This window comes from Phyllostomus discolor, chromosome 1 (assembly GCF_004126475.2).
Source record: "Phyllostomus discolor isolate MPI-MPIP mPhyDis1 chromosome 1, mPhyDis1.pri.v3, whole genome shotgun sequence".
NCBI lineage: Eukaryota > Metazoa > Chordata > Mammalia > Chiroptera > Phyllostomidae > Phyllostomus > Phyllostomus discolor.
Genome location: NC_040903.2, coordinates 1,628,076 through 1,653,657, shown reverse-complemented (window position 1 = coordinate 1,653,657; position 25,582 = coordinate 1,628,076). Strand labels below are relative to the sequence as shown.

General features: G+C 65.4%; 1 protein-coding gene and 1 long non-coding RNA gene across 3 annotated transcripts; both read left to right on the top strand.

The window, feature by feature from the left end:
- The first annotated feature begins 1,998 nt into the window (after positions 1 to 1,998).
- Positions 1,999 to 25,460, top strand: LOC118498927. Its single transcript, XR_004901416.1, has 3 exons — positions 1,999 to 2,011; positions 9,120 to 9,127; positions 25,193 to 25,460. It is a non-coding gene; the product is annotated as an uncharacterized LOC118498927 (long non-coding RNA).
- LRPAP1 (LDL receptor related protein associated protein 1) lies at positions 16,407 to 24,768 on the top strand. Of its 2 annotated transcripts, XM_036018337.1 has the most exons (9): positions 16,407 to 16,696; positions 19,657 to 19,801; positions 20,948 to 21,072; positions 21,494 to 21,614; positions 22,113 to 22,274; positions 22,643 to 22,725; positions 22,896 to 23,072; positions 24,187 to 24,256; positions 24,750 to 24,768. In XM_036018337.1, the coding sequence occupies exons 1-8, from the start codon at positions 16,481 to 16,483 to the stop codon at positions 24,247 to 24,249; spliced, it is 1,092 nt and encodes a 363-aa protein (XP_035874230.1). In that variant the 5' UTR covers positions 16,407 to 16,480; the 3' UTR covers positions 24,250 to 24,256; positions 24,750 to 24,768. The 2 variants fall into 2 exon arrangements, with proteins under 2 accessions (XP_035874230.1, XP_028359611.1); XM_028503810.2 differs by lacking the exon at positions 24,750 to 24,768 and having other exon boundaries at positions 24,187 to 24,300.
- Positions 25,461 to 25,582: the final 122 nt, after the last annotated feature.

The following is a 25,582-nucleotide window of genomic DNA, read 5'->3' as shown; positions in this document are numbered from 1 at the left end:
GCCCCATCCCCCGTCACGGGCCAGGCTGGGAAAGAGGCTGTCACCTGTCTGCGACCTGGAGAGATGGCCCTCGGCCTGCCCGTCCACCCCCGCCAGCACCAGACACTCTGCCGACCACTGGGCCCCGACAAGCCGGCAGACGGGCGCGAGGTGGGAGCCGGCCAGGCCCTCAGCAGACGGAGGCAGGTGGGACCTGGTCGGGCCAGACCTCGTGCAGGGACTCGGGCTCGGTGTCTGGAAGCCAAGGCATGTCGGGGCTCGGGCCCGCACCCAGGGAGGGGGGGATGCGGACAGAGGCCCCTCTGGCCTCGGCCCAACTGCGCAGACAAGAGAGGCCGGGGAGCCAAGAGGGGCTGGAAGCGAGGTTGCCGGGGCCAAAGCCAGACCCTGGACAAGGCAGCAGCTCAAGCCGCAGGGAACCCCGCCCCCCCAGAGGGGCTGCTGCCAGCTGACCTGCCCCCCGCCCCAGCAGTCCTCCTGCCTGGGCCGTCCCCGGGGCCTCGGGGCATGACTGCTTTTGGAGACCGGCTGTTTAAAGAGGCGGTGAAGGTGGAGCGGGGCCTGAGGGAGCCCTAGGAGGAAGCGGTGAGGACACGGGCACACACGCAGAGGGACGGCCCGTGAGGACACAGCATGGGGAGAAAGCGGCCGTCTGCACGCCAAGGAGAGTCTAGGCCCCGCCGACAACCGGGAAAACCGGCCCTGCCGACACCTTGACCGTGGACTTCCGGCCTCAGGGACAGGGAGGAGGTAGGTCTGCTGTTTCAGTCCCCGTCTCCAGTCCTGTGCCCCGGTGTCCCCAGCCGTCCAGAGGGGGTGGCAGATGGAGCTCGGCCCTGCCTGGCCCGCCTGCTCCTGGCTGTGGGTGGCGAGACCCCTGAGCCGATGGCCACCCCCAGCACTTCGCCCTTTGGTGTCTTCTGAAGTGGGGTACGGTGTCTGTCACTCACGTGGTGGATGAGGCTCACAGAGGGGCTTTGGGCCCTGAGCGGCCGGAGAAGAGAGTCCCCGGCCCCTGCCCACCGCCGACCCCTCCGGGGGCACAGCTGAGCCTCAGCCAGGACGATGGACCCGCTGCTTCACCCAGAGGGGCCCGGGCCCCAGACCCAGGTGGGGCGACCCGGTGCGCCCTGGGAACCCCCTGCCCCCAAGCCAGATGTGCCCAGAGGCCAGCCCTGCACGGCGAAAGGAGGGCTCCCCGGGGGCCAGGACCAATGACCGGTGGTGTTCAGGGGCTCCCAAAGCCTCAAAAATCAAGCCCGTTCTCCGAACTTCAACCTCAGCCCCCAAGAGTTGGGGACCTAAGGAGAACCTGGGCAGCCTGCCCTCACACCTGGTTCGGTCCTCCTGGGGCCCTGGGGACCAGCGGTGGGGAGGAGGGGCCTGAGGGAGGCAGTGGGTCCTCGTGCCAGGGAGCAACCCATCACTGTTTCTCCCTCTCCCCTCCCCTCCCCCCGTGCCCCACTTCTCTCTCTCTCTCTGTCTCTCTCTCTCTCTCTGAAAAGCAGTGAAAAAATGTCCCCGGGTGAGGATTACAAAAAGAAAAGGCAGCAGCAGCAGCAGCTCCCTGCTGACTGGCGCCACCCGGTGGTCACAGGCCGCCACCAGTCCGTGTCCGCCCACAGGCGCTCCAACGGCCGACAAACCCGGCCGGCCGGGGCCTCCCGGCTAAGGGCGCGGCCTCTCCCGCGCTTTCACCGCTCGGAAGTTGCGGGTCAGCACACTGGGCCCGAGGAGGTTGGCGGCCTGTGCCTGAGTCACGGCCCCCAAGGGATGGAGCGGATGTGCACCCGGGTGTCCCTGGCTTGTGAGCACAGCTCTCACCCGCTGCGCCAGCTCGCCGCCCCCCAGCCCTCCACGACGCTGGCTCCTTCTCCGAGGCGTGCCCCCCCAAGTGTGGGGCAGGTGGGCCCCCTCCTCCAGGAAGCCTTCCCTGACCTCCCATCTCCCACCAGCCCGTGGGGGTAGATGCCCCGTCTCCGGCGGGAGTGCTTCCAGCGCCAGGCGCCCTGTCACTGGCTCGCTCCACACACCCGAGTGGAGGCACGTGCCTCCCCCGGTCCTCTCCCCGCCCCCCCCGCCCCCCCCCAGCACTATGCTTCTCCCGGCCTGACCGACTCCCATCCCCGGCGGCGATGAGTAAGCCTTCGGGACCTTCAGCCAAGATCTTTTTATTCGCTCTGTTTGTTGGGGCTGTTTTTGCCCTTTTAAAGTAAAAATAGTTTGTTTTTAACATTTTGAGGTTGTTATTTTCCTTTTGAGATAGTGCAAAAACAAAAAAAAATTAAATTAAAAACACGCCTGTTTCTTTTCTCGGCCCAGCACGTGTGTGATGCGCCCTGCTCGCCGGACACCCTGCGGCTGTCTGGGCCCTCCCCCTCACCCAGCTGGAGCTCCTGCTGGAGTCTCACTGGGGGGCCGCTCGGCACGGGGGAGGCCTGCCGCTGGGGGGGGGGGAGGAAACGTGACCACTCGCCTCCTGGGGACAAAGCAGAGTGGCAAAGGAGCGCCTCCAGGGCCCCTCCCAGCAGGCACCAGGCGTCTCTGAGCTCAGCAAGGCCGAAGGCACAGCCCAGAGCACAACAGCCTCTTCCACCCCCTCCCTCACCCCTATGGGCCCTTCCAGGGCCTGGGGACCGCACCTCCAGGCCCGCACAGGCAGCCCCCTCCCCGCCCTCAGGAAGCTCCCAGGGCAGAGGTGGAGACTGACAGACCAGGGCTGGAGCTGAGGGATGGGGCCACAAAGAGGGGTCTGGAAGGCTTCCTGGGGGAGGTGGCCCCTGAGGTGGGCTCTACAGGACGAGCTGTTCAGCAGCTAAGCAGGGACAGGGAGGACACGCAGGAGGGGGCCAGTCCCGGCGGCACCCGAGGTGGTCGTGGGCAGTAACGACCGGCTGGCCGGCCAGACCGGACTGCCACCAGGACCCTCGGGGCCCGCCCACCCCTTTATGTGCTGCTCCAGTGAGCGATCCTGCCCTCCTTCCGGGCGCCCCGCCCTGGGCCAGGACCTGAGGCCCCGGGAGGGTCTGGCTGCTCCCAGGCCAAGACGGGGAAGGGACGAGGAGAGAGAAGGTGATGGAGAGCCCCGTGACTCCGGCGTTCTGAATCCGGACTCGCACAGGACCCCGGGCCCTCGTGGGAACCCCAGCGGCCACGGCGCCTGACCACGGAGACAGGGTGTGTCCAGACCTGAGCGGTCTGCTCTCGGGCACGCCCTCCCTCGGCACGCTGGGTGCTGGGCCATGGCAGGGTGGTGGGCAGCACAGCCCCCCCACCACGCAGGGAGCAAGGACCCTGGAGGGCGGGAAGCTAGGAGGGGCCGCATTGCCAAACACTCGGTTACAAGGGCGGTGGGCCGCCGCCGGTGTGGGAAAGGCCGTGCTTTCGGCACAGACAGGCCCCCCAGGGCCAGCCCACTTCATCCCGTCCCTCCTGACCCGTCCCTCTGGCCCTCGGCCGAGCCCCTCCCGTCGTTACGGAAGAGCCACCCAGGGCGGCGGGGTCGGACCACCTACACACCCCTGGCCCTGGGCTGGGCAGAGAGTGGGCGTGGGCATGTAAACCATGACTGTGGGAGTCCCTGCCGGGGTCGGCGACAAGAGCTGGACCCCAGGGGGCGCTACGTGGCCAGGGGCCGTCTCCCTGGGGCAGCTATCACTCCTGCCCTCTGGCCAGGCCGCCGCCTCACCCCTCTAACTAGTCCTCCTTGTCCCCACGTCCCACCCAGGGACAGTCCCCACTCGCCTGCCGAGAGGGGAGGCGCCCCGAGGGCCTCCTGCTGGGGTCCCCATCAGCACACTGGGGGGGCTATAGGGCCCCACGCACACCCACATGTGAGTATGCACACCCACACGTGAGCACACACAGTCACATGCATGCACGCACACACGGACTCCGTAGATCCTGGCTGTCCACGCCACGACCCCGTGCAAAGTGGTGGGAGTCAGTGTCACCCTCTGCACCTCCGCGGTTTCCTCGGCAACCTCTCCCGCCTTCTCCCCCCCACGGGGGTGGACGAGGCTCTTCCGCCTCCTGCGACCTCCGAGGAGGAGCCCCCGAGGGGGATGAGCTGGTCTCGGAGGGGTTCTCCACGCAGCGCTGGTCCAGCGGGGTCTGGCCTCTCGACCAGAGCCGGCGGCAAAGCGCCCGCACTGAACTCGCCCTGACCCCGAACTGCTGCTCGACCTCCCGGGAGCCGTGCGCTGGCCGGGCCGCAGCCTCTCCGGGTCAGCAGAGCCGCGGCCGCAGCTGTCTAAGGTGCTGGGCCGGCTCACGGGGGGCGGCCCCCGTGGTCCGTCTGCAGGAGCCAGCCCCGTGACCCAGCCGTGGCCACAGGGGCCTGGGGTGGCAGCCCGGTAGAGGGGCCACTCTGTCAGCACGGCAGCGGGTGGGGTGGGGGGCACAGCGGAGGCTGGTGCTGGAGCAAGCTCGGGTGGGTCACCACTGCAGGATCGAGGGGATGGATGGGGGCTGGGAGACCGCAGGGCCCCCCAGCCACGCTGTGTCCCGAGGCCCACCCCGCGGTCCCCGCCACAGGGACAAGGCTGAGCAGCTCCAAGTTCAGAGGCGCGGCAGTCAACGGGGGAGGAGAGAGAGGAGCACCACACAGCAACCAGCCAACGGTGGGGGGGTTCCGTGAGACGGGGGGGGGGGGGGGGGGGGACGGGACCAGCCACACCGAGTCAGGACCATGGAGGGGGTCTCCGGAACCGGAGGAGGGGCCTCCCAGGACCCCCGAGGGGACGGAGCAGGAGCGCACGTGCGGAGAACCACGGTGGTCCGGGGTAGGAAGCCTCAAATTCCCGGAGTCAGGACACACGTTTGCAGCAGGGCCCCCGCTGGAACACCAGCCGGTTTTTCCTGGACAAGCTGGCTCCACGGTTCACGGGGGGACACACGGCCGTGGGGGAGGGGGCAGGGGGCAGCACTGGTGAAGAGCAGCCCGGGTGGGCGGCGGGGCGGGCACTCGCCGCAGACGAGTCTCGCGAGCTGGGGGTGTTTCCCGCGCTGCAGTGCGGGGGCCTTCCGGTGAAGGACGCGGGAGCTGCCAGGTAAACCTCAGGCACGCACCGGTGGGACGAGACGTCACCCCAAAGGGTCACTGCAGGGGGAGGGCGCTGACCGGGACCTGCCGGCCTCTCAAGGGCAGGGTTCGGAGTTGTTTTGCGGCTTTTGGTTGTGTTTCGTTTTGTTTTTCAATTTTTTAAAAATATTTTTTAGGGTTTTTTTTCTCATTTTTCTTAGGTGTTTTTTAGATTGGGGGTTGTTTTTTGGTTTGTTTTGCTTTTTTTTTAACAGAGAGAAAAGGAGAGCGGAACACAAGTCTGGAAGGAGCAGGGGTGGGGGGCCGCGGGGTGGGGTTCCCTGCTGGTTTGGGCGGGAGGAAGGTCTGGGCACATGCCTGGGTTGCAGGCCAGGTCCCCAGCAGGGGGCGCACGAGAGGGAACCACACATGGATGTTTCTCTCCCTCTCTTTCTCCCCCTTCCCTTCTCTCTAAAAATAAATAGATGCAATCTTTTTTTAAAAAGAAGGAAAAAAAAAACCGAGACGTGAAGAATCGGGAAAACTCGCTGCACGACCCGGGGACGACAGTCGACGGAAACGCACCCAGGGCCGCTGCGGGCAGCAGATGAGCCTCTGGGGCCCCCGGAGCCGCCGCCGCCGCCCAGGTCCAGGACTCAGATGCGCAGACGGCCGCGGGGGCGAGCGGGTGGGGGTTCCCGGCCAGCAGGGCTGCCCTGAGAGGGCGGGTGGGGCAGCCACACCAGGCAGGGTGGGGGTCTGGCGTGAAAGCACCCCGGCTGAGCTGCACAGCAGGCAGGGGAGCCGGGGTCCCCAACGGCACGTGACAGGGGGTGCCAGATCTGAAAGGAGAGGGGACAAGGGATGGGACAGCAGAGGCCCAGGGAGGTGACACTAAGGGGGTGAGCCCGGGTGCTCTTCTGTGCTGGACCCGTTGTTGGGGCCCCAGAGAGAGGGGAGAGGCTGTAGCAGGAAAAACACACACGTCGGAAGAGATGATGGCAAAAATTTTTCCAAATATGATGAAAAATATCAACCCACATCCAAGGTGTTCAGCAAACCTGGAGCAGGACACGCAGATGCACACACTCAGACACACACATGCAGGCACACACAGACAGACACGTGCACACGCACACGCACACACAGGAAAACACCCCACCAACGCACTTGACAGTCCAAGGCTGGAAACGAGATAAAAATAAAACCGTAAATGCTGCCACGAGGAAATAAGAGCATTCCACGTGGAAGAAGAAATAAGAAATATTTGCAGCTTCTCTTCAGAAACATCCTGTCTGATTTGAACGTGTGCACGCCCGCAAAATTCATGGCGACCTTCACCCCCAGAGAGGATGGTGTCAGGAGGTGGGCCTTTGAGGGCCATTCGGCTTCCAGGGTGGGACCGGCCCCTCACCCAACCACGCTGGCTGGCGTCCTGAGCTTGGACCTCAGGAAATCCTCTAGAAGCACTTGAAAGAGGGATCGTGAGGTCAGTTGAGGAGATGTAATGGAGTAATAGAAAATGCCCGGATTGAACCAAAGGCGGCGGTGGGGGCGGGGGGGGGGGGGATCAAAGGCAACGCGCAAAGCTAACGCAGCCTCAGGGTGGTCGCCTCCCCACGCACAGCGGGGGCGGCACAGCAGCACACGGAACGGAACGTGGCCTCACTCACGGGAAACCCTCCTTCCCTCGCGAGGGACTCACCCCTCACTTCCGAGGGGGGAGGGGCGGGGACGCAGAGCGAGGGGGAAACCCCAGCAGGAACCGGCCCGCGCAGGGTGCTGCCCAAGACCACTCGCCCGGCCCTTCAAAAGTCAGCATCTCCCAGCAAGAGTGGCGGGACCACCGTTTGGTGGGAAACTTTTCACCGGGAAAGGGCTCTTTGAGTCTAGAGCGGAAAGCAAAGGTTCTAAAGAGACCAGTGATACGGAAGGCAGGACTCGGCGAGACCTCGGTGCTCTCAGACAGCTCCGGAGGGGCCGGGCACACTCCGGACGCTGCTGCACCCAGAAGGGCTGCTAGCTGACGCTGGAGAAGTGATTGTCCGTTTCCTTTTCTTTTCTTTTCTTTTAAGAAAATATCTTTTTTTAAAGATTTTATTTATTTATTTTTAGAGAGGGAAGGGAGGGAGAAAGAGAGAGAGAGAGAGAAACATCAATGTGCGGTTGCTGGGGGTCATGGCCTGCAACCCAGGCATGTACCCTGGCTGGGAATCGAACCTGGAACACTTTGGTTCCCAGCCCGCACTCAATCCACTGAGCTACACCAGCCAGGGCTATTGTCCGTTTTCGGAGGCGCGGCCCAGCCACGCTGGTCCTCCAGGAGACGTCCCCGTGCGTAACAGATGCGAGTCGAAAGACGAAGGGTAAAGCGCCGCAGTGTCTGCAACTCACGCAGAGACGTGGGGCCAGGCCTTCGCGGAGGGGCGGAGAGAAGGAACACGCGGGGCCCCGCTCGCGGTCCAGACTGCCGGCCCCAGTGGGGAGCCAGGCGCTCGTCGCGCCCCTCCACCTTTTCATTCTTCCGTGCTGAAAATTTTCTAATTAAGCAAATCCCCGCGGCGATCCACAGATCAGACTGCCGGAGCCTCCGCCATCTGGCGCGCAGGCACGCGCCCAGGTTCGGGAGGAGGGGCTGCTCCGCGCCGGCGTGAGGGCCACCGAGCACCCCGGGCCACGACCGACTCAGCGGGCGCTCATCGATCCCGCCCAGCACCGCGCCCCCGTCCATCTGCCGCGGCGCCTGTGTGGCGGCCAACCGCGTCTCCGAGAGGCTGACTCCACCCACCGTGCGCACTGCGTGCTCCCGCCGCGCAGGCTGGTTCGAGGATGCCCGCGTGGCCTGAGCCGGCCTGCTCACCCCAGAGCCTGTGTGCGTGAGACCGTGGAGCCCCAGGAGGTGCTGACAGAGACCTCAGGAACGGAGGGGGAACCAGGCCCGGGACAGGCCAACCCTGCAGAAGCAGCACACAGGGGCTGAACACTGGGTCCTCGGTGACACCCGGAACCGCTGGAGCATGCCACACCTGAAGCTGCCACCGCCGCCGGCTTGGTCTGTTGTAGAAGCCGATGGAGTCACTGAAGTTGCCTCTCTCTCGCTTGCAGCCAAAAGCGTTCCTAATGCTATGCAGTCTGCAGGTCCCCACCCACAGCCTTGATTTAACCACATTCACACATGAACATGCATCTGAACTGTGTGACCCTGAAATCTGCGTCTTGCTTCCCAGGACTCAGGAGTGCGGAGCCGAGAAACGAGGAGAGGGAAGCGCCGCTGCAGGCAGGCGCCCAACAGCGCGGAGCAGTCCGCTCCGACGGCGAGCACGCACGCGGGCTCTCCACACCAGGGGGAGCCTGGGCGCCCGCCCCCGCGCAGGACGGGGGAGACGCAAACGGAAACCGCAACACGTGCGCGGCACACCCACCAGGCTGGCAAACGTCCCAACCGGATAGTATCAAGTGCTGACACAGAGGCAAATTGCCTAGAATGCGCCCTGGACCGGCCGACTCAGCACACGCCGCTCTCATGTGGTGCGCAGATGAGCGGATGGCAGGGGTGTGAGCAGGGCCGTAAGTGGGCGGGCAGAAGTCTGGGAGGGCGGGGGTAAGTGGGTAGTGGCAGGGCAAGTGGGTGAGTGCGAGGAGGATAGTGCGTGGGTGAGAGAGTGGGTGGGTAGCAGGTAAATGGTATATGGGTGGGGAGAGGCAGAGAGGTGAGTTGGGATGGGTGTGTGGTGTGCTGAGGGGTAGGCGCTGGGTGAGGAGATAGGTGGATGAGGCAGTGGGTCGGTGGGAAAGTGGGTGGGTACGTGATAGTGGGATATCTGGGAGGGACAGTGGTAAGTTCGTTTCATGGGCATGTAGATAAATGAACAGGTGAATACAGGGCTCATTGGCGGATGGACAGGTGGGTGGATGAGTGGGTGGGTGGAGGGGTGGATGGATGGATAGGTGGGTAGGTGGGTGGATGGACGGGTGGGTGGGTGGATGGATGGGTAGGTGGATGGGTGGGTAGATGGATGGGTGGGTGGATGGATTGATGGGTGGGTGGGTGGCTGGATGGACAGGTGGATGGATAGGTGGATGGATGGATGGGTAGGTGGGTGGGTGGATGGTGGATGGATGGAGGGTGGATGGGTGGGTGGGTGGATAGATAGGTGGGTGGGTGGATGGGTGAATGGATGATGGATGGATGGATGGATGGATGGGTGGATGGATGGATGGTGGGTGGGTGGATGGATGGTGGATGGATGGATGGATGGGTGGATGGATGGATGGTGGGTGGGTGGGTGGATGGTGGATGGATGGTGGATGGATAGTAGATGGGTGGATGGATGGATGGTGGATGGATGGTGGATGGGTGGATGGATGGATGGTGGATGGATGGTGGATGGATGGTGGATGGATGGATGGTGGATGGATGGTGGATGGATGGATGGTGGATGGTGGATGGATGGATGGTGGATGGATGGATGGTGGATGGATGGATGGTGGATGGATGGTGGGTGGATGGGTGGATGGATGGTGGATGGGTGGGTGGATGGACGGATGGATGGATGGTGGATGGATGGATGGATGGATGGTGGATGGATGGATGGTGGATGGATGGATGATGGATGGGTGGATGATGGATGGGTGGATGATGGATGGATGGATGGATGGGTGGATGGTGGATGGACGGATGGTGGATGGACGGATGGGTGGATGGATGGGTGGACGGACGAGTGCATGGGTGGACGGGTGGCAGTGACGCGGCGGAGAGGTGAGTCCCGGGTGCAGCGGGCGGCATCCCCCTGAGCTCTCTCTCAAGGTCCCGGTGTCAGGCCGTCCACACACCTGCCTTCTGAGTGGAGTGAGCGTCTGCCCCCCTCCCCGCCGGCTCAGCTTCCCCGTCAGGTCCGTGAGCGGGTGGGGCTGATTAGCTGCACCTGCTCCAGTCCGCCAGCCCAAGCCCAGTGCCTGGAAGTCACACCCCAGGGCACAGCCCTCACCTCAGGGAGCCAGGGTCAGCAGCCTGGGGCCATCTGGTCCTCTGGGGACAAGCCCAGACAGGGGAGCACTCTGCCCACTGGTGGTTGCCATGGGAAACCCTCCGCTGCGCCCTCTCTCCCGGGCTGATTAAGGAAAGAGACTCACAAAGTGACAGCACGTCACTGGGCCTGCCCGTGGGCCAGCGCCGACTCACCCCTGACATTTCCCAAGAGCCGGCCAACCACTCCTGCCACAGACAGACGGACATGGGTCCCTGGAGGCTGTCTGGCCGGCACAGGGTCCTGTCTCAGGGGAGTGGTGGGGGGGGCCCAGGGGACACGAAGGGGGCTGGATGATGACAGCAACCAGATGAGGGCAGACTCGTGCAGGACCCACCAGGAATGGAGGGGGGGCGCCAGAGAGCACAGGGAGGCTGGTGCGGGTGGAGCTCGGGCTGCCCCAGCCCACAGCCCACAGCCCACGGCCCACAGCCCACAAGGCCCCCAGAATAGAAGGAGCTGAAACCGTGGGACCCCCTGGCAGGCGGGTCAGAGCCGGGGCACAACGAGGTCTACCCATCGTCACCCAGCTCTGGGTTTCCGCGAGTCTGACACCCCCTCAGGATTCCCGGACTCTGGGCCTTTCTGACTGGGAATCAGAGAGTTAAGCAGCCCAGCCTCCTCCAGGGGTTAGGCAACCTCCGCTGCGGTGATCAGGGAGGACAGCCTGGTGGAGGTGCCCGTCCACCAGGGAGCTGCGGGGGGGAGCGCTGCAGGCAGAGGGAGTGTCCCTTGCAGAGGGCTGCGGCCCGGCCAGCAAAGGTGCCGGTGTCCTGAGAGGGCCTGGCCGGGCCCTGGGCTCAGAGGCCTCGTTCTCTGCACGAAGGGTCCTGGGCGGGGCCTCCAGTGGCCACTGGGGCCGAGGGCAGACCGCACAGGCGGTCTGAGCCCCTCCTGAAGCGGCAGGTGGCAGGCAGGTGCCTTGCTGCCCTGGGCAGGTGCGCTCAGCCCTTGGCCCCCTGCACGCTGCCTGGCCCCAAGGGGCTGGGGCTGCAGTCCATGGGGGCCCTGGGGCCCTGGGGCCCGCCCCTGGGGGGAAGCTTCTGTCATGATTAAGCCCATCCGCGGTGGGATCGTGCCCCGAGCTGAAGCCGCCCTGAGCCGTGAGGGAACCGGCGTCATCTGTCTGCGTCTCGGTTCTCAGTCGGACCACACGCAGCGAGGACGGGCAGGCAGAGCGCTTCCCGAACCTGTCGGCCCTGGGCTGGCCTCCCCCGAGGGCCCTGTCCCTGAGACAGCGTGGGCTACGGGACGAGGGGACGCCGAGATCGGGAAGGGCCCAGCAGTCCACAGCTGGCTGGTGGGCCACAGAGCCTGCCCCCCACCCCAGGGACCCCTAGGAGGGAACCGTTTGCCCCGCTCCTCCCCAGCCGGAGCGGGAGTTGCCCGCCTAGGAGAGAAGCAGCAGGAACCCAGCCGGTGAGTGCTGTCTGCCAGCCGCGCCTGAGGCCGGCGCGGTCCGGGAATCAGCCTCACTCCGGTGCATCTGCGGGGAGCTGACAAACATTCTACTGAGGTGCTCCCCGAACCCCCAGGCTTTAAACCCCCCCGAGGGCCCTGAGCAGCGTGGCTCCCTGGGTTGGGCGTTGGCCGTGCTGCAGAGCCGGGGGCCCCCTGTTCGATGCCTGGGTTTCACGTTCAGCCTCCCGCTGGGGCTCCTGGGAGAGGCGGCTGGTGGGTGTTTCGCTCCCTCTCTCTCTCTCTCCCCCTCTTTCTGACAATAAATAAATACAGCCCCAAAGAGAAAGCCCTCAGGAAGAAGGACCCAGCTCTCCCTCCCCGACCTTCCTCCCCTCCCCCCTCCCCCTGCCCCCACAGGCTTGCAGGGCCTCCTAAACTCTGAGGGCCCCCCACAGGATTGGCAACTAGGGAGCAGTGGGTGGCAGCCGCTCATTTCAGGCTCGCCCCCCCCGGAACCTGTCCCCTTTGCCCCTGACTGTCCAGTGAGCGACCAGCGGCCGCACCTAGGCTCACTCCTCTCCCGTAACATTTCTGGGGGCCCGGGACACCTCACCCCGTTCTCTCCTGCTGCCTCTCCTCAGTCCTGCCTTGCGTCACCATCCCCAGCTGTCACAAGTGTGCTCTCAGAATCCCCCGGACTCGAGTTGTGAAATGTTTTCCTGCACACAGTCAGGGCCCCTCCCGCCACCGGCCACCCGAGGTGGGCCCCCTGGGACAGCCACAGGGGGCTCTGCGGTCGCCTCCCACGTCCCTCCTGGCCCTGCACCACAAGGTCACGATGCCGGAGGAAAGGCAGGTCAGGGAAGCCACTTCAGACTGGCCAGTGGGAACAAGTCCAGCAGGCTCTGGGGCCCAGGGGCTGTCCCTTGCGGTCTGGCACCGGCCCCGGGGGATACTGGCTTGAGACACGTGGGCGTGGTGTGTGACAGGCGGCTCAGACTGTGGGCTCTGGACGGCCGGGGAGGTGTGACAACGTGGGCCGTCGGCGTGGCCTCACGACTGAAGGGCGCCGAGTGGACAGGCACAGAGCCTAAGACGACACAGGACAGGAGTTCCCGGGGGGGGTTAGGGTGGGGGAGGGGGAGGGCGAGCTGGGGGCCTTTGCTCCTCTGCCCCCGGCCACAGGCGCTCTCCTGCACCCAAGGGACGCTCGCACGGTAGCGTGTTGAAAACCGGAACGCGTGGGACCCTGTCAACAGGCGCAGAGAGAGCATTCGGCAAGATCCAGTTTCTGTTCTCGAGAAACGTCCTCACTGTTCGGGACAGCAGGGAACTCGGGGGCTCTGATGAGAGGCTCCACCCCAAATCTCACAGGGTCCCCCAAGTTATCGGCCAGTGCTGGGAGCTGGCCCCGGGAGGCCGGCCAGGGGCCGCAAGTCCGGCTGGAGGCGGCTGGGGCCGGCGAGGTCTGGGGAGAGATGGCGCCGTCTCTACTCACAGGCCACACGGCTGCGTGCGCGAGGGCCTGAGCGTGGACAGAGAAACCACGGCCCTGAGCGGGGCCTTTAGCTCCGTTGCCGGATTCAGAATTTGTGGGCGAGATCGAGCTCTAACTCTGTGTTAGTGGCTGCGCAGGGAAAATAAGGTTTCCTAAACTGACATTATTTCCAGCACCCCAAGTCCGGGAATAACACACAAGATCAGTCACTGCAGGGGAAACCGGAACACGTCATCGGAGACTCGGAGGAAGGCGGAAACCCGAGGAGAGCCGTGTTCGCGGGCCAGGAGACCGCAGCTTCTCCCCCAGTGCACTCCTGCTCTCCGGGCTGATCTGCAGAGCCAGAGAGCCGTCTGCACAGACCCCACCCCACCCATGGGAGCAGGAGGCCCCACTGTCCCGTCCCCGCCCATTCGGTGGACAGTCGCTGAGTCCCAGGAAGTGGTGTGACCATCCTGGAGTCATGCACGTGTCCTCTGGTCATTAGAAATGGGGCTGCTCATGTCATCAGGAAAAGGCCTTTGTCCAAGTTCAACTGCTCTCCGGGTCGGGGCGGGGCCTTGGGAACTGGGCTGCCTCATAAAGCGGCAGCCTGGTGCCGGGGGCAGCGTACGGGGGCTCCAAGCACGCGGTCCGCAGAGACCGGCAGGGAGGCCCCAGCTGGGCCCATGCATCTGCCCCCCCCCCCACCCCGGGCATCCCAAGGTTAAAGTAGCACAAAAAGCCCCTCATTGCAGGTCCCTCTGGGGGAGGCTGGAGCACAGAGGAGGAGGAGGAACTCGTGCAAGACGTCCACTTCTAAAAAGAGCAGTTCCAGTAACTACTACTGTTCTGCACCCGGACTCAGGCTGGCGGAGGTTTCCTGTCGGCACTGCTGAGCGGGAGTCTACCGCGGACACGTTAATCTCCCTGCGCAGAGGGGCGGTGCCCAGTGGTGAGCTGGGTCCCAGAGGGAAGTGCTTCCGGGTCGGCCAGCGCAGCAGGCCCCGGGGAACGCCAGGCCCCGGAGCAGAGGGCGGCGGAAGGCGGGGGAGGGGGCCTCCCGTTCCCACCCCACTGCACACCTTGGGGGAAAGGAGGGACGCCCGAGTCTGCAGAAACATTGCGGGGGAGCTGTCTGGAGCCTGAAAAAGCGGTCCAGAGCTGCCTGGTCTCCCCCAGCGCCCAGCCCCTTCACCGGCCAGCAGGCCCCGCTGCCTCTCTCTGCTGGACCCGCTCCGGTGAACTCCTCCCCGCGAGAAAGCTTGTCCGTGTTGTTGCGTGTAGCCGTAGCTCCTTTGTTTGTTTGTTTGTTTGTGCTGGCTACTGTTCCTTTAGATGCGTGTACTGCGGTTTGTGCATTCGTTTTCCTGGTGACGGGCTCGGGGCTGCTCCCGGGCTCCGCGACGAGCGAAGCCGCCAGGACCGCGCTCCGGCGTCTTTCTCCGGGCGTGCTTTTTCACGCCTCCGGGCGACCCGGCAGTCGCATTGCCAGATCCACCAGTTGCATTGCCGGATCCACAGCATTGGACCCATTGGGTTGGATCGTCAAGTGGGTGTTTTTTAATAGTACGAGAAACTGACACAGAGTTCTGCAAAGTGGTTGAGCGCTTTCGCCACCCACCGGAAATGTCGGAGGGTTTCGGTTGCTTCACCTTCTTTCCAGCCCTTGACAGAGCTGGTCTGTTTCACTCTGGCCGCCCCGGTGGGCGCGAAGCCGTCACAGACCGCGCCTGAGCCTCCTCGCCGGCTTCTTCATTTCAGCGTGAAGGGGCCCGGCCTTCCGCCTGGCGTCCGCTGTGAGTTGTGCGTTGCGTGTGGACACCCCTCACCCGGCCGGGAAAGCGCCCTCTGCCTCTCGTTGGCTGCGTGACTTCATCGCCCACGGCGGGGGGTGGGAGGGGGCGGACTTGCCACATGCTGCGATTGCGCCTGCCCCTGCGCCTGCCGGGACCACCGCGAGCTGTGGTCTCCTTTATCCTGCTACTGAAGAGACTGCCACCGACACGGACTCGCCATCAGATACGAAGCCAAAGTTAGTTATATATTTACAAGGGGCGGACCCAAGAAAAGCCAGACTTGATTCATTAAAAATTTGTGTATTTATTCTCACATGTTTAAACTTCAGTCACCCTCAAAGTGTTCTCCATGGGATGCAACACACCTATGGAGACGTTTTCCCCACTGCTCAGAACAGTGTTTGCACGTGTCAGTTTGGGTGCCTTTTTGTGCTTCTGCTGTTTTCCGTTTCACTTCTTCCACATCAGCAAAACATTTCCCTTAGACGTTTCTCATCCGGGGGAAACAAAAAAAAAATGTTGCACAGGGTGAGATGGGGTGAATGGGGAGGGCGGAGCATGGGGGTCATGCCATTTTGGGTCAAAAATTGCTGAACACTCAGCACAGTGTGGGCAGGTGAGCTTGTAAATCCCCCATCATGACATGGCCAAACACATTGAAAGTCTTCAAAAAAAATTTCAGTGTCGCAGGTTCGATTCCCAGTCAGGGTACATACCTGGGTTGCAGGCCATGACCCCCAGCAACCGCACATTCATGTTTCTCTCTCTATCTCCCTCCCTTCCCTCTCTGAAAATAAATAAATAAAATCTTTAAAAAATTTTTTTCACTGAAACAGAACGCAGCCTCTCACAACAATACCAGCTGGTACACTGACACAGGTGGGTTCCTAGAACGCTCACCTAGCGGGGAGGCCTATACTACAAGGGGTCCACCCTCCAGAAGATAATTCCAGTTTGCATGGTCCTCCCTCATATATAGTGCTGGATTTGATTTGCTAGTATTTTGTTAACGATTTTTTAAAATCCTTATCCATGGATATGCTTACGAATTTTTTTTTTTTGAGAGAGAAAAACATTGATATGTTGCCTCCCATACCTGCCCCAACCCGAGATGGAACCTAGGCATGTGCCCGGACCAGGGGTCGAACCGCCGCCTTTCTGTGCATCGGAGGACGCTCCCACCCACTGAGCGCCCGGCCAGGGCGGGCCTCCCCCTTTCGTCCTCTGTCAAGTGAAGGAGGGGGCTGGGTGTCCCCTAGGTGCTTGACAGCAGCGACGTGCACGCCCCTGTGCCAAGCAGGGGCCACCTCCCCCAAGCCTACAATGACAAGGAAGATTCAACTTCAGATGACGCAGGAACAGTCTCGGGCACAGAAAGACCCGGTCCCGACTTCCGAATTACAAGTTCTACAACGTAGAGAGGACTGGCCCTGCGGGCATTTGGTTTCCAGCGTCTGGGCACACCTGACCCCTCTCGCCCAGAAACCCGGGCAACCCCGAAATCTATTCCCGCAGCCCTAGCGCAATCGGCCGCCTCGGGCGTTGGACGTCACGAGGCCGCGGCGTGGTTGCCTGGGAAACGCCCACGTGCCTCCGCAAGGCTTCCCGGGCCTCGTAGTCTGCCTGCGGCCTCGCCTGGGCTAGTCGCATGTGAGAGAACTACAACTCCCAGGAGGCAGCGCGGCAGAGGCGGGGCGGGGCTTAGTGGGACCTGTGGATCTGAGTGCGGGGTCTCCGAGGCCGAAGGAAGGACATGTCGTCGCACACAGTCGGACCCCGGCTGCGCCGGCTCCTGGCGCCGCCGCTGCTGCTGCTCCCGCTCCTGCTGGTGCTCAGGCCCTGGCAGGTGGCGGGCCACGGCGGCAAGTACTCGCGTGAGCAGAACGAGCCCGAGCGGCCCCCGAAGCGCGAGCCCGGGGGCGAGTTCCGCATGGAGAAGTTGAACCAGCTGTGGGGGAAGGCCCAGCGGGTGAGCGGCCGGGCCGGGGGGCGCTGCCGGCCGGGTGGGGCTGTGGTCCTCCGGGAGCTGCGCGTGTCGTCTCCCCCTGCCCCGGCATTTCCGTCTTGACTCCCCGTGGAGTTGTGCAGTTCCTCTTTGGTGCATACGAGCGCTCGTGGGTCCTGGACGCCTTCGGGGTGGTGCGAGACCCCGGATCCCCGGGGCTGGGGGGAAGCCCTGCAAGGGGCCTCGCCCTCATAGCTCAAGGTCACGTGCTGACGGGGTGGCAGAGCGCCCGGGAGCAAGGTTCTGGGAGCTGCGAGCTCCTGTCGACGGCTCTTGTCCTCACTCGGTGATTAAAACCGTTGAAGCGCTTGTGCTCCAAGGCGGGGGCCCAGACGGGGAGGGAGGCTGTGTGTGACCGCCCCTGTGTCCCTGTGCGCCGCCTGCGGCCCGTCCCCTTCCCTGGGGCACCAGGAGGGACCCTGGAGGGCGGGCTAGGGGCGGGTTTCACTCGCACACCTGGCGGTGGGTGGGACGTGGTCGTCCTGAGGGCGCCTCCCCGGAGCGCCTGGGGGTCTCAGGCCCCACCACGGGCGGTGCTGCACTGAGGCTGCACACCGCCAGGCCTCCAGGGACTACTCCGCACACTGTTGCTCAGCCGGAGACCCGAGCTGTGGCCCATTCCGAGCAGTTTTTTTAAAACTGCTTTGTTGCATATTTAATGCACATACCCGGATGGGTTTGAAATGGAGTATATTCACTTGTACTATCGCCACTGTCTACGCCACAAACACACCCGTAGTGCTGGTCTGGCGGTCATTGGTGGTCCTCTCCACTCTGAATGCTGGACACGTCCGGCTCTGCGTTTGGCTGCTACTAACTAGTTCTTTTCATGGGAGGCCTTGACGGGTAACTGTAATTTGAAGAGATATTGAAAGAATCCGGGGCGGGGGGAGGGTGCGGGGTGTTCGTTCCCACGGGACCTGGAGCAGGGCTCTGAGGAGTGGGGGCTGGCGGTCCCTCCCTGAGCTGCACAGGTGCCGGCTCCGGCTCACACGCGGGCTGTCCGGAGCCACCCTCTGCCCCGGGATTTTATGAGGATTGCGGGCCCTGGGCGCAGGCGACAGCTCTGCGGTCACGCTGCTGGAGGTTCCTTTGCTGCTGGACCTCTCAGCGCTTTTAACGTGCTGACGTCACCAGGTGGGGCCGTGCGCAGCCCTCCCCCGCAGCCGCCCAGAACCCGGTTCCCGAGTCCAGGTCTGGCTGTCCGCGGTGCACATCTCCGCCTGCCCGTCCACTTCACAAACAGGGCCTGGCTCCCGGCTCGCGCCGCGTGCAGCCTGCAGCCCAAGCGCACCTGCAGGTGGCGTCTGGAAGTCCGCCGTTAAACTAGAGAACCCCAAAGCACGTTTCTCTTCTTGTGGGTTTTTTATGAGCATTCAGGTGCCTGCTTGTTAACAGTCAGCGCCGTCTGTAGCGGTGGCCGCCGCGCTGTGACCTGAGCGTTTCATGTCACAGGCGGGTCAGGATTTTGAGGGTGGGAGTAGGAACGGAAGGACAGGAAACCCGAGGGGGTCAGGTTTCACGCTTCTGTTCAGACTCAGAAATCACAGCTGTTTTCTTCTGCGCTCAGAACCAGTACGAACCGGAACGCAGGTTTAGCGTGACCCTGGTGACTCGTCCCCTGGGGTCGGAGGCTCGGGAAGGGAAGAACCTGCCCAGTCCAGGGGCCCTTCCCTGCGGTTCCTTCTGGGGCAGCCGTCCAGTGCACACGTTTCCTCTCGCCCGGCGCCGTGCCCTCGCCCCGGGGAGCAGCCCTGGCCCCAGGGAGCAGCCCTGGCCCACTGGCAGTGGCAGAGCGGCAGTCGGAGGGGCCGGGTCCGTCTAAGAAGCAGAGGCAGTGCGAGCGTCAGACTAGGGGCCAGTGAGAGGTGGAGACCGGAGGCCCGAGGTCACACTGCTCTCCTTATGAAGGACCCCAGGAGTCTGCGCTTTCATCTCCACTGTGCCCGGGACCGCACGCTCGGCCCCGCTCCCGGTGACCCCTGGCTCCGGAGGCTGTGGGTACAGCGCCCTCGTTGCTGGCGAGGCCCGGTGTGCAGCCAGCTGGGGCGCTCTTCCCTCCCCCGCCAGCAGGGGGCGCGTGCCTCCAGCCCACACTGGCCCTGAGGGCTGACACCTCCCGCAGGACAGGCCGGCACTTGGGCACCCTGCACGCCCAGCCCCGGGTCTGTCACTGGGGGTCCTTAGCGAGTTCCGAAGGGGGGGTGTCAGGCATGTGAACTAATTGATATATGCAGCCGCCGGTTTCATGGAACAGGCGAGAACCGTCAGGTATCTTTTCTGCTGGGAGAGATGGTGTGGCCCCCCCAGGCGGGGCGGCGGGGTGGGGCGGGGCAGGGGTGCGGCTCCCGAGAACTGGGGTCCTGCCCAGCCCCCCTCAGCGGGCGCCTGCTCACGGGGAAAGCTTCCCGGCCAGTGAGCCGTGGCAGCGCTTTTTATTTTTAAGACGTTTCTCGTCAATTCGGCCTTCTGTCCTCTTTAATTTAATGATAGTCACGGTGTCACAGTATAAGAGCTGGTTTCCTCAGCAAGCCCCGAGTTCTGGCCCCTGCGTCTCCCCACCCCGCTGGCCCAGGTGCCCCATGACTGTCCCCAGGTTCCAGGGAGGGACGGTGGGGCGTCCTGTTGCCTTCCCCGCCTGTGCCCGCGGGCCCAGGCCGCTGAGAGCAGGTGGCTCCCCAGGGACACACGGTGCTGCAGACGGTCCAGGCAAGGCCAGTGGTCCTCGCCCCACGGGGCCGGGGTCCCTCCAGGTTCCCCTGCTGGACCGTGTGCGGGACTTGGCAGGGCTGGGGCTCCGACCCCGAGTTCTGCCCAGCTGCTGGGGTCTCCGGCCGCCCTGTCTCTGGGGTCAGCCTCTCCCAGCCGGTGTCGTTGGTCCGCTGCTCGGCCCGTCGTCCCACGCCCCCGCCCGTGCCCCGCAGCTGCAGCTGTCTCCCGTGGAGCTGTCCGAGCTCCACGCTGACCTGAAGATACAAGAGAGGGACGAGTTCGCCTGGAAGAAGCTGAAGGCCGAAGGGTTAGACGAAGACGGGGAGAAGGAGGCGCAGCTGATCCGGAACCTCAACGGTACCTTCCCTCCCGCGTCGTCCGGGGTGCAGCCCGCCGCCCCACAGTGGGGCTCAGTCTGCGGGCTGTCCGTCCGGGCGGCCTGCTTCCTGGCTTCTCGGGTGTCGGTCACACGAGGCGAAGGGGGACCTCGGCAGCGTGGTCCGAGGGGTTGGTGGGTGTGTCTGCCTGTGCGACCCCGCGAGGGTGGGGTCTCCTGCAGTTCAGGGAGAGGGCTGGGTGGGCGCCTGACACCTGGGAAGCCCCCAGGCTCACTGGTGAGTGCGGGAACACACACTCGTCTCGGCTCCCTCTCCAGCCCTGCGGTGGTCTGGGCTCGCCGGTGCAGTGAGGTCCTCGGCTCGGAAGCTGTGGACTGGGGTGGGGGGGCTCCCTGAGGGGGAGCAGCCTGCCCAGCCAAGGGGCTGACATGCAGGGCGTGCGCCCTGGGGCCCCCTCAGGGCCGGTTGTGTCCAGCAGGGGTCCGCCCACGGGAGGAGCTGGGGCCAGCTGGCAGGAATGGGGCGCAGAGCGAGGGGAGCCCTGGGCCAAGGAGGACAGGACTGGGGCTTGGAGAGGCCCTTGCAATGTCCTGGGTGCTGGACTTGGCCGCCCGGGAGTGGACCCTGAGTTCTGGGCACTGCGCCCGCATGGCCGAGAAGCGGCTCCAGGCGAATCCCCACGTTGACTGGGGACTGGCGGGCTGGTGGGCCTTCTTCCTTCCCAGTGTCTCGGACTTGCACTGGAAGCTGCTGACAGCAGTTTCTCCTGTAGAAAAACCTTCGTCCAGCAGGGGGCAGGCTGGCCACAAAGAGGCCCCCAGCCACACCCACCACCCTAAGCTCTGTCCCTCCCGCCCTCGCTGGTCGCTGGCTGAGAAGTTGGGTTTTGAAAATCTGTGAGGTCCGTCTGCACATGACCCCACAGGCACAGCTCCCGGCCCAGCCGGGCCTGCTCGCCGTGGGGGGCCTCGGGGCAGCCAGCGATGTCGGCGGGGCCCTGAGCCACTGTCTTCCTCAGGCAGCGTGCGGCCCTGGGGCTTGTTTCCTTCCGCTGGGTCCTGAGTGTCACGGGAAGCCCAGGGTGGGAGGAGGGAACCTGCAGGCAGTGGGACGGACCTGGCCGGCGACCCCGGCCCCGCCTTGACGGCCAGCCCCTCTCCCCTAGTCATCCTGGCCAAGTACGGCCTGGACGGCAGGAAGGACACCCGGGCGCTCAGCAGCAACTCCCTCAACGACGGGACCGAGCAGGACAGCCTGGAGGACCCCCGGCTGGAGAAACTGTGGCACAAGGTACCCCGGTGCTTCCTGCGGACCCCGAGACGCATGCCCTCGTGTCGAGAATTGGGGGCGCCTGTCGCTGGGGCTGCCCAGCAGCCACGCACGGGGGGCGGGGGCGCACTCTGCGTCTGCTCCGGGGTGTGGGGGCCTGCAAGGGGCCGTGGCTCTGACAGGCGCCCCCCCCCCCCCGAGGGCCCACAGCGCACGTTGTGAGGGGTCAGGAGTGGGAACTCTCACAGCAGCCAGTCGCCTCAGTCTTGGGGGCGGGGGGAGGGCCCATGGGGGAAGGGGCTCCCTGTAGCCCCAGGCTGAGCCTGGGACCTGCATTAATCCACGCTGCCCTGCGGCCCACGGGGAGCGGGGGGCGCCCAAGGCGTGGACAGGTGAGCCCGGCCCGCAGCAGGCTCACTCGGCCGCCCCCCCGCCCCCGCAGGCGCAGACCTCGGGGAAGTTCTCCAGGGAAGAGCTGGACAAGCTCTGGCGGGAGTTCCAGCACCACAGGGAGAAGGTCCGGGAGTACAACGTCCTGCTGGAGGCCCTGAGCAGGACGGAAGGTGCCTCCCCCCACCTCCCACCCCTCCCACACCCCCGTGGGCAGCTCTGGCTCCAGAGGGGGCTGTCGGGGGGGCACTGTGCAAGGGCCTCATCTGCTTTCCCTCTTTTCTGGGGGGTAGCACCATGCAGGGTCCCACCCGTCAGGGTGCCTTCGGCAGGCGCGGGGTGCATTAGTCAGATGGGGTGCTGCTTCGGGGCTTGCCACCAGCCGCTGCTCCCACAGACACCTCATTCTGGCCATGTGACCGCTGCTGGCACCATTGTCTGGTCTCAGGACCCACCCCAGTCATGGGCTGCGACCCTCAGAAAGCCGGCAGGCACCCGGGAGGGCCGCGTAGGAGCGAGGGCTCCCGGGTCCGCCCCTCTCGGAGGAAGGGGCTGGGAGAGGGACCCTTCAGCAACCTTGGGGCCTGTGGAAGGAAAGAGACTGCAGCCAGACACGAGAGGACGTGTGACCCCCAGTGACGCAGGGCTGGCACACCCCCCCCTTGCCACAGAGCTCCAGGAGAACGCCATCAGCCCGTCGGACATGAGCCGCGGGCAGGAGGAGGCCGGGCTGCACAGCAGGCACGCGGAGCTCCGGGACAAGCTGCGGGGCATCGACCAGGGCTACGACCGCCTGCGGAGGGTCAGCCACCAGGGCTACGGCGCCGGGGCCGGTGAGCGCGGGCGGGCCGGGCTGCTCTCGGGCTCCGCTCTCCGGGAGTGCCACACAGCCAGGTGCTCGGCCTCCCCGTGCCCCTCGCATCTGTCGGGACAGCTGGTCACCCTGGTCACAGCTCCGCGTGTGGTGGCTTGTCCGCACCCACGCGTCCCTCTCCAGTCCCAAGCCCATGCGGAGCATACCCCTTTGCTTCCCAAGGATGCTGCACGGACACACACCCACCCACCCACACGTCTGTGCACGTGCACACACACACACACACACACACACACACACACAGCTCTGGCAGCCAGGCTGGAGGCGCGGCCCAGGGCCCGCGGGACACCTCGAGAGTCTGAGGCCACCCCTCCCTCTCTCCGCCAGAGTTCGAGGAGCCCCGCGTGCTGGACCTGTGGGACCTGGCCCGGGCCTCCAACTTCACGGAGAAGGAGCTGGAGGCCTTGAGGGTAAGGACGGCGCCCCGCTGTGCCGTCGCGGCCTGCCCCACGCACTTGCCCGGTGGGAGTTTGTGCTGTCGCTGCTTTCCCTCCCTCTCGTCCGGGTGGCGGGCCAGCGGGGGAGGGGCTCCGGGCCGCAGGAGCCCGCGGGGGACTCAGCCACCCTTGACGCCCGCCAGGAAGAGCTGAAGCACTTCGAGGTGAAGGTCGAGAAGCACAGCCACTTCCAGAAGCAGCTGGAGATCTCGCACCAGAAGCTGAAGCACGTGGAGCGGCTGGGCGACCCGGAGCACGTCAGCCGCAACCGGGAGCGCTATGCCCAGCTGGAGGAGAAGACCAAGGAGCTGGGCTACAAGGTGGGTGCCCCGCCCCCCGGCCCGCGTGGGTGCCCGGCTTCCGGGTCCGAGCCTCGGTTTCCCCTGCGGAGGGGCGGGGCCTCGGACGCTCAGCCTTGTTCCTGCGTGGCCACTGCGCCGGCTGCCCTGGTGAGGTCGGGCGGGCAGGCCGGAGCCGGAAATCCTGGCCCTGAACATGGTGGCCGGTCAGTGGTCCCGAAGGTCCTCAGCTGCTGGGTGAGTATCTCCAGAGCACACGCAGGCCACTGCGCCCTGAGGATCTGCCCCGTGCTTGCTGGGGCAGCCACACTGGGCCGCTGAGGGGGCGGGGACCCGCTGAAGGCTGGAGCAGACGGCCCCAGGCCAGCCACCACCCTCCCATGGGGCCTCTGGTCAGGGCGCGTGGGGTGGGCACCGTCCAAGGGCCAAGAGGTGAGGGGCCTTTGTCCAGAGAGCCTCCGGTGCGGGTCTGGTGGGGAGGACACAGGGTGCACGCGGGGGCTGGGGCAGGGGTGGCACAGGGCGGGCCGGGTAGACTGGCCTCTGCAGGGCGTGGGGCTGGCGCAGTGAGTGGGCGGGGTGTGGCCTCGCCAGCCTCTGGAGCGGCAGGGGTGAGTCCCTGCGAGAGCACACGGCTGAGCAGGCTGCGCCTGCTCCTGGCTGAGTGTGTGGGGGAAGCCGATTGCCGCGGCGCCTGCGCGGTCGACTCCAAAAGGGGCATCGGAACTCGGGGGTTCACAGGCGGGCGGGTTCACCCGGCACAGGCAGGCGGGTGTGAGTGAGCGGGAGCGGAGCGTTGCCCAGCGGGAAAGCACGCACGGGGGCCAGGAAGTGCGCCGGCAGACTCGCGCTCCAGGGGCCCACGGGAGCCTGGGGGGGGCTGCCTCCCCACCGACAGGTTCCGGGAGGAGTGGGCAGGGGCTGCCAGGGGTGCCGGGCCGGTGGCAGGACCACCAACGGGCCCTGGCGAGTGGCTCCTCACGTGCTCTGGCGGTGTCCTGGCCACGGCCACGCTGCGTCGGTGACTGGGTTGTGGCGGTTTCTGGGGGTGGAGAACTGGAAGGCGGCAGGGCCGCGCAGTGACCCCGTGTGGCCGGGACTCGGGTCCGGGCCGGCCGTCTGTCCGTCTCTCCAGGTGAAGAAGCACCTGCAGGACCTGTCCAGCCGGATCTCGAGAGCGCGCCACAACGAGCTCTGACCCCCGCCGGGGCCGAGGGAGACTGCGGCGGCGGGCCGGAGTCCTCTGGCCGCAGCAGCGCGGTTTTCGCCCGGAAGGTGCCGCGCCCTGAGGTCCTGCGCCGTCTCCACGTGTGATTCCTGTCGTCAGCGACCTGGTGCCTCCTCGCCTCGTCCTCGTCTGGTCCTGCCTCTGTCTCCTTCCGTCTCTGCGGCCGGCCCTCGGGCCCCTGGGTCCCTGCCCACCTGAAGGGCCCCCGGCCTCCCCCCACCCCAAACGGGCTCGGCACGCAGGCCAGCTGGGGGGGGCCTTGTCCTGCCCCCCCTGCCTCAAGGAGCCTGCCTGTCCCTGTCTGGCGGGAGTGCCGACCGTCACCCAGGACGGGGCTGTGACTGCACGGCAGCTAGCATGGGGCAGCCGACACTGTTCCTGGGTTTGAACCTGGAAGGGCCTGACCCGTCGGGACCAAGTGGCCGCACTGCAGCCCGGGAAGCCCGTGCCCACTCATCCAGGGGACGGGGGCCAGGGGCCGCCTGCTGGGGCTCGTGTGCCCAGGTGCCATGTGCCATGCGTCGGGGCGGGTGGGGGCCACTGACCAAAGCGGGGGTCTCGTGCAGACCTGGGCCTCCGCTGACCTCCGGGTCTGGGTGGGCTGCGGGTTCGTCTCCCCTGCAGCTTCGTGCCCCCTGCTCGTCCTGCAGACTGGCCTCTTTCTGGCACCGGACGGGCCCGGGGCCCGGTGGGCGCAGGAGCACGGGTGCAGGCGCGGGGGCCTCTCGCGTCTCCACGTCCGTCTGGGAACCGGCTGCTGCGCTCTGACGGGGAGGCCTGCTGGGTTTTCTGCAGGGCTGCCCAGACTGGCCGGTCCCTTTGTGGAGCCGACCGCCCAGCAGCCCGGGGTCCCCCGCCCGCCCCAGTCAGGCCACCCCCCGGGAGCCTGGGTACCATATGCAGCAGCAGACAGTGGGCTTCGTTCCATCTCTGGTTCGTCTCCTCCGGGTCCTCACGCCCTGTCCCCTCGGGCCCCCTGTCGGTGGTCCAGCCTCGCCAGCAGCGTGACAGCCCCCCCACCCACCCCCACCGAGAGAGGATAGCGCGGCAGGCACGGCTGCGTCTGCCACAGCCCCATCTCGTCACCTCCGAAGCAGCTGGCCCTGCAGCTGGTGCCGCCCAGGCCTAGAGTCTCCCTTGTGCCGAGTCTTGGGGTGAAGAACGCACATTTAAAAATAGATATGGGCCCTGGCTGGCATAGCTCAGTGGATTGAGCACAGGCTGCAAACCAAAGCATCACAGGTTCGATTCCCAGCCAGGGCACATGCCAGGGTTGCAGGCCATGACCCCCAGCAACCGCACA